Source organism: Populus euphratica, unplaced genomic scaffold (genome assembly GCF_000495115.2).
Source record: "Populus euphratica unplaced genomic scaffold, PopEup_1.0 scaffold107.1, whole genome shotgun sequence".
Taxonomy (NCBI): Eukaryota; Viridiplantae; Streptophyta; class Magnoliopsida; order Malpighiales; family Salicaceae; genus Populus; species Populus euphratica.
The window spans coordinates 540,458-548,639 of NW_011499994.1; the positions used below are offsets into that span (position 1 = coordinate 540,458).

Below are 8,182 nucleotides of genomic sequence, written 5' to 3' on the forward strand. Positions count from 1 at the left end.
AAAATTATCTCTTAGTTTTTCTCATTCCTGAAGAAGTTGGTGTATAGTTTTTCCTAAAAAATCTTTCCCAAATTTATTCCCAAATGAAATCTCTATCAATAATTCAAGAAATAAAAGAAAAAGAAGAAGAGCAAGAACAAGATGAAAAACAATTGAAATTTCCCCCTTTTTTGTTGCTGAAATAGTCGGTTCTTTTCCAAGGAAAAAAAGGAGGGGATGTTTGCATAATATTATCAAAATATCATTAATGAGTCGATATGTTATTTTTTGTATTTTTTATTCAACCATTAGTACTTTCGTATGGCCTTTTTGAACTTCAATTGATCTTAAATTTTAACCCAAGATAAAAGAATAAGTAAGGGGACTTTTTATAATATTTCAACTTGATCCAATAGTCAAATTGTAAGTGATGTTTGATACCATAAAACTGAATAGTGAGTAGTTTTACATAAAAATCCAAATTTATGTACTACTTATTTGGTTAAATCATCAAGATTTTTAACTAATTCATTAAGGATTTTATCCTTATTCATAATAGACCCCCCCTCAAATTTCCTCCCTTTTCACTAAAAAACTATGCAATTTTATACAGGCCTTATATTAGTGGTTAATGCTATTCACTTGTAAAATCATATATTAATTTATTTGGATTTTTCTTGTATTTTTCTAAATATTTTAACCTCAAAGTTACAAAAAAGTCTTCATTTACAATAATTATTTCATTCGATTAGAATGTTTACACGATTTATTACTAGTTAACATTTTGTATATCAATTTTATTATTTTATTTAATCCAAGATTTAAAATAATTCAATTGGGGGATGTCCATCCTGAATCACAATAATTTTTTCACATAATTTAACATTTTTCAATTAAGGTCTGCCTGATCAACACTAGTTAACTAATTTTTTGACCGGGGGTTTGTATTACTAGTTCATGATACTATGTTAACTATTTAGCGGAGTAAATCTAAATATTTTACTAAAAAAAGCTCAAAGTCAAAAGCTACTTATCCTGATATAGCTAGTAATCTACTAAATTCGTATCTCTTAACAAATCTTATGATTGTTTTAAAATTAGTGAGACAATTTCAATTCATGTGGGGGGTTATTGAAATTTTATTTCACTACTATATTTAAAAACATTATGAGTGAGTAATAAATTGACACGACTAAAAGATTGATATCTTCTTCCAAGTGCAGGAGTGTCGAAGTAATAAATAACCCGGCAAGACCAGTGTCGAACCACAGGGAGGTTAATTGTACAAATTATAAACAACAATTATAAAACAACAATAGTAATAATAATAATAGTAGTAGTAGTAGTAGTAGTAGTAGTAGTACTAATAATAATAATAATAATAATAATAATAATAATAATAATAATAAAGAAAGAGAAGAAAAAGAAGATGATGATGATGAGAACTTGGAGATCAAATATTAATGTAAGGATTAAGCAATAATAATAACAAATGTCAAGGTTAGAGGTTCCACTAATGGTATGTCAAACAAGTATAGTATAAACTCTTATTATTGAATTGGAAACCACACACAAAGGAGGTTCCAATCAGATTATATATTGTTAACATGATTACATTAGTCATCTTATTCAATTAATGCTAATACTTGTAAATCTCGTCAAGCATTCATGATTATAACTTATGTTAACAACAAATCAAGTTCCTTTCATAGCTCAGGTGTCGGTTATACCATACATTATGGGCTATGAAAGTGCCAAGCATTTGTTGTACCAAGTGTTATACAACATAAATCAAGATTAGTCATTTAACAAGCAAAGTATTAAAGAGTGAACAAGATAACAAATATAAAACATGTTAGTATCAAACATTAAAGTCTATATTAAGTTTACATTATACTTATTCTTACACCATTAGTGTAACCTTTTCACCTTGACATAACTAACTTAGCTAGACATAATGAAAGAAAGCAAAATAGATAAACAAAATAAGAACATAAAAGTTAACTAAGTAAAAGAAAGGAAATGAAAGGCATAAACTTAATATTAATGAAAGCAAAGCATAAACATTACAAAAAATACAAAGAGAGAAAGGAAGAACATGATCTTGATCTGGAAACCAAGATGCCTAAATGCATGGCAAATGCCTCCTTTTATAGGCCAAAATTGGGAACTATTGATTTGATGACTAATTGATAAGTGGGTGGCCAACTTTTGACTTGGTGACAATCCTTATCTTCTCTTGTCTGCCCAAAACGTCATTGATAACGTCACAATTGGAGCCAGTTGCAAACATGAAAGTTGTAGTAAATTGTCTCAGCTTTCTTGTGTAAAAACTTCAGCTCATTTCGACTTTTAGAACTCCAGATATGGCCAAAATACCGAACAGTGCTCGGGCTGGAAGACAGATTCGGGCTTCTTTGTTGTTGCTACAATTTGGACTTGATAATGGCCTTTTTAGATCTTGGGCTCCATATGAAAGTTGTAGGCCTATGTCTTACCTTTCCATCCATATAAATTGGACCTAAATATGAGATATATAGCTCTAGATATGACCCAATTACCGAACAGTGTTCCGGTTTGGATTGCACCGACATCTCTTTTCTAAGTTTGACCATCTCTTTATCCTTGCAATTTAAGTTCTTCAAGTCATCAATCAATCCTTTCATTTATGTGATAGGCCTGCATTAAAAATAGACATTTACCACAAATTATAGGTATCTTATATTATTAGATACATTATTATAAAACATATTTTAGTTAAGGAGTTATTCATACTTCAAGTGCAAAATGATGATATAAAACCATGATAAAAATGCACTTTTAAGTACTAATCATAAATTAATCTCAAAGAACCCTTGATTTTCCTTCTTAAAAAACCCTTGATAGAACTCTTATTTTTTCTAGATTTAATTCTTAATTTATGGTGTCTAATCAAAGATTGATAATGGTAAGATTACTTTTTATTAATTTTTTAACCTTTTAGCTTTCAAAATTTATTGTAAGAAGAGGTGCGAATAAAGAGTTTCTAACTTTATTTTTTTAATTTTTTGACATTTTTTTTCAACCTTTTTTTTAATGTTTTCATTCTTTTTTATGCTTTGATTTTTTCTCCTAACTCCAAAACTTAGGTTCCTATTTTGTTGAAAAATATTTGATATTTTTTATTTTAGTTCAAAGACCTTATTTAAAAGTGTATTTAAACTAAAATGATGGTGTTGGAATTTTAAAAGACATATTGTAAATATTTTAGTTGTATGAGTGGGGAGCAATAAAGCTTTAAAGATAAAAATTTTATCATTGATAACAATAAAAATTTTATTCATTTCAAGTATTTTAATAAATAAGTACCATTCTTTATTTTAAGCATTATTATTATTATTATTATTATTATTATGCATGCTAGGACTTTGATTTTATATTATTTGCAAGTTTGAATATATTTTTAGCATGCATACTAATATTCTTTTATTTATGTTAAAAACATTTTTTCCTTTAGTTTTAATTTTATATGTTTATAGATTTAAACATATATATACTTTAAGCTTTTCTTGAATATTTCTTTTTATATTTTGTATGCTAATAAACTAAATATTTGTTTTTACTAGTCTAGTATTACTTTGAAATACATATATTTTACTGGCTAGTTCTTTTGTAAGATTTGTGGACTTTTTCAACGGTTTGTTTCAAATTTGTGTAAAAAAATTCATTATCACTCATTTTCTTTTTATTTTTGTGTTGGTATAAGAAAACTATTCCTCTCTTCGTAATTGGCTCTTCTTCTTCTTGTTTTTTTTTTTTAAGTCGCACCCCTTCCCTGCTTTGTCTTTTCTTATAAGAAGAGCCTTTTTCTCTACATATCCTTCTTCCCACACTTAATAGAGGTTAAAAACTTTTCTCTGGATTTAGTTCTCTAAAGGGTTTTAATTATATTTATTTTTTAATATTTCTTATTTTTCTGGTGTGAAAGTTACTAATTATTTTTAAAAAAGATTTTTAAATATGCGGATATTATTTATTTAAAGTTTGTTTGTATGATTTTGCTGGTTTTGAAGGTGGGGAAAGCTAGTGATTTATGCATAGCAAGTTTAGACTTTATGAATAATAATTCTTTTTTTTTATGTTTTTTTTTTAACTCTAGTCCTAATGTTGCCTCTCAATTTGAAATTCATTTCTTGTTATAAGGGTAAGACAATTGTTCATAAGTTAGTATTTTAAGTTTATGTAGCTGTAATTTCTAGATTGTTTTCTGTGTTTTCTCACTATGCTTTCTACTTTATTTATCATAACTTATTTCCATTTAAATAAAATAAAATAAAATAAAATGTGCACGTTAATAAGTTAAAAAAAGCGGAGCTACATTTTTTTTAATCTTAAATTTAATTTCAATATAAAAAAAAACTAAAAGAAATGCATTCATACAATTAAGGGTAAAAAATATACTGAAAAAAATTATTTACATATTTTGCATAAATCTACACAAAAGTAATCTATTCCCGTTAATTTAATTTCTATCCAACTCAATTCAAATGATTATGAACACTAAAAAAAATTATATATTTCTTATGTATTATATATAACTACAATAAAAAAAATGCATAGCTAAATAATAATGATTTATTTCTTAATTTATATATACATTAATTGAATATATTTCTTAGTTTATATTTCAAATCTAAAACCTGATATATTATGGGCCGGAAAAGAAAAAGGAGAAATATTCTTTAACCAGGCCCAAATGCCTCTCCACATTACCTCCAAACCCAACCCAAATAACCTCACTATAAAATCGCTGCACACGTAGATCCCTAAATTCTTTAGTCACCGCACAACCAAAGCCACACCCACAGTGTTTGAAGCTCGCGGCGAGAGCTAGCAGTGGATCCAAAATGAAGGTTTGAATCTAACCAACAAAACCCAGTTTTCATTGATCAGATCTCTTTCGGTTATTTTCGTTTTCATAAGTTTCAGTAATTTTGGTCAAGAAAACGATATTTTTTTTTATGGAAATCTTTATGTTCTTTGCAGTTTAACATTGCAAATCCAACAACTGGGTGCCAAAAGAAGCTTGAGATCGATGATGATCAGAAGCTGTAAGCTTTTTCCCATTTGCCTTTTCTGTTTTTCTGCTTGGTTGCCTCGAAAATTTAGAAACGAAATGCTAGAGAGTAGTTTTACTTTGGTTCAATTTTGATTGAGCAATTAATAAATTTCTGCCTTGTGTTGACCGTTAATAAAAATGGGTTTTTTCTTTTTGATAAATTAGATTTGTTTGTTTGTTTGTTGTTTCTCAATATTTTTAATACCCTTTTAAAATCCTTGGTATAAAAAATTCGATACTTTCTATTTTTTTTTTGTGATTGAAATTTGTATTGATTGCCTAAAATTAATAAAGAAAACAACCCAGTGTCCTTTGTTGTTTATCATCCCATGAAAAGTTATCAAGGTTTTTGTTAATGTGAAATTTGGATGCAGGCGAGCTTTTTTTGACAAGAGGATCTCACAGGAGGTCAGTGGAGATTCCCTTGGTGAGGTATGATCCTACAGCCCTTACACTGCATTTGTTATGATGGGTTTGGTCAATGGTATGTTTAGCTTACCTATGATTTAATGTTTGATAGGAGTTCAATGGATATGTGTTCAAAATCATGGGAGGATGTGACAAGCAAGGATTTCCAATGAAACAGGGAGTTCTGACTCCTGGTCGTGTTCGTTTGTTGCTTCACAGAGGTGGGTAGACTGTGGGGTTTCTGTCTTTGTATAATCTAGCAAACTAAGAATAATGTAATTGGCTGGTCAGGTGTGGAATAATACTTTGAATTAATTTTTTTTTAAAAAATTAATTGTAGAATTGAATGTGTTTTGCATCTTTTGTTGTTTGAGCAGGCACCCCTTGCTTCCGTGGATATGGAAGGCGCAATGGAGAACGCAGGAGAAAGTCAGTTCGTGGATGCATTGTTAGTCAAGATCTCTCTGTTCTGAACTTGGTTATTGTGAAGAAGGGTGATAATGATCTACCTGGTTTGACTGACACTGAGAAACCCAGGATGAGGGGTCCAAAGAGGGCATCCAAAATCAGGAAGCTTTTTAACCTCTCTAAGGAGGATGATGTTCGCAAATATGTGAACACATACCGCAGGACCTTCACAACAAAATCTGGTAGCATTTCTAAGACGCTTTTACTTGTATTTTATTTGATTTGCATGACTATACATAGGGAAGTGCTGATGCATGTATTTGCATGTTTAGCAGTCTTTCTATTTGAAATATTGCAGCAGTTGAAACATTAGAACTGTTTTGCATAATGATTTCCTTCTAGCAAAGTTTTTTTTCTTTATCTTTTTTACCTTTGAATAAATGAAGGTGGCAGGATTGCAATGCGTGATGGTTTGGTTTCATCAAATCATGTAGCCTGGAGCCAGTAACGTAATGGATTAAACTGTTAGTTTGCAAACAGAGATAAATAGAATGTATAGTGGCAAAACAAATCCCTTGATATATTTAAAAGTATAAATTCTCCATTCACAATGATAAGAACAAGTATGTAAGAATTTAACAATCTTTTCAGGTCAGGGCAGGGTTGTTAGGAGAAGCGTGGTAGATGGCTGTTATATTTAGTTCCAAATCATACACAATAATGAGTGCCTTTTTTTGGGTCTGCAGGGAAGAAAGTCAGTAAAGCTCCAAAGATACAAAGGCTTGTAACTCCATTGACTCTCCAAAGGAAGCGTGCCAGGATTTCAGACAAAAAGATGAGAATTGCAAAGGCCAAGTCAGAAGCAGCTGACTACCAGAAACTGCTTGCTACTCGGTTGAAGGAGCAGCGCGAGCGCCGCAGTGAGAGCTTAGCAAAAAAGAGATCCAGGCTCTCAATTGCTTCCAAGCCATCTGTTGCTGCATAGAGTGGTGATAGTTTTGGTGAGGATTCACCATTTCCTTTTTGGTAGTGTAGTAATGTCATGTTTTTGCAATTTCAGTGCTGTAATACTTCTTAAGATGAGATTTGTTTTGTTATTTGATGCTTGTTATGAGCTTTGTTTTACCACTTGAACGCTTTAATTTATAGTTTATTACCTTGTGAAGGTGATTATGGTATGGGAAATGTTACATTTTTTTTTTTGATTTACGTGAGGTGTTCGGGCCAGTTTACGTGTACTATGACTAATTTATATGGTCCATTGAACATCTTGCAAGTCCAATGAACAAGTAAAGCACCGGGGTAACCAACTTAGAATCGAGGTCCATAACCCTGTGCATGGGATGGTTGTTACTAGAACATACCATATTTAACCAACCCAAACTGTTGAGAATTGTAGCACTGTCATTTCAAAAAAGGTTTAACATGTGGAATTGACTCGTTTCGTTACCAATAGTATTCCCTAAAAATCTCCACTAGTATCATGATATTTCTGTCAACTAGATTTCTATTACCCGCACCTCAGTCTAGGCACTTGAGAAGGCTCAAATTGAGGTGTTGGCTAAAGACCAAGCCACCCATTCTACAGCCCATTTCCCCTTTATTATAAAAAGAAACCAAGAGGGCTTGGCGATTCACCATGATGATTTCCCCCCTTGGATTTATCTGTCTGTTTTAGTCTCATTTTTTTTTTGTGGTTCTTTAATGTTGTGTTAAATTAGGTTTGATATTGGTGATTTGTTTTTTAATGATTGTGAATAGGGATTTTGCAGTGTCAGGAAAATGACTTTATTGATGCTTAGTTTGATGAAAAAAAAAACCCCAAAAGAATTAGAGCTTCAAGTCCAAATTTGAAGTTTATAAAAATGTTCAATCTATATTTTTGCTTAAATCAGTGATTGATTTGCACTGTAGGGGTGATTTTTTTTTTTCCCGGTCACTTAACTTTTTTGTTTTAATTTTATTCTTATAAATTGTTGAAATTTGGCTTGATAATTTATTTTAATTACTAGATGCCGACACTTAATAAAATAAAATTAGATTTTATTGATGTAAAACAATCAATGTTTAAGGGATGAAAATCAAAACTAAAATAAATATAATGGGCTGAATTCAATAGTTTGGATAACTTGGTTGGTGTGTGTAATGCACAGACTAATACGTGGAGGAAATAAGTCATGTTTAAACAATGCGTGTGAATTTTTTGGTGGTATTGGAAGCACTATGACAATGTCTTTCGAGAGGGGTGATGGGTGTTTATGGAGGGGTAACAGTAAGGCTTCAATAGTA

General features: G+C 30.5%; 1 protein-coding gene across 1 annotated transcript; it reads left to right on the top strand.

Annotated features, from left to right (window-relative positions):
• The first annotated feature begins 4,762 nt into the window (after positions 1-4,762).
• On the top strand, positions 4,763-7,092 carry LOC105140558 (40S ribosomal protein S6-like). The gene is made up of 6 exons (XM_011047426.1): positions 4,763-4,871; positions 5,005-5,069; positions 5,452-5,509; positions 5,598-5,706; positions 5,863-6,135; positions 6,640-7,092. Exons 1-6 carry the CDS (start codon positions 4,866-4,868, stop codon positions 6,876-6,878), a joined length of 750 nt encoding a protein of 249 aa, XP_011045728.1. The 5' UTR covers positions 4,763-4,865; the 3' UTR covers positions 6,879-7,092.
• The last annotated feature ends 1,090 nt before the right edge of the window (positions 7,093-8,182 follow it).

Coding starts and splice junctions, on each gene's coding strand:
- LOC105140558 (XM_011047426.1), top strand. Junction 5,510..5,597: donor GTGGAGATTCCCTTGGTGAG/GTATGATCCTAC, acceptor AATGTTTGATAG/GAGTTCAATGGATATGTGTT. Junction 6,136..6,639: donor GACCTTCACAACAAAATCTG/GTAGCATTTCTA, acceptor TTGGGTCTGCAG/GGAAGAAAGTCAGTAAAGCT.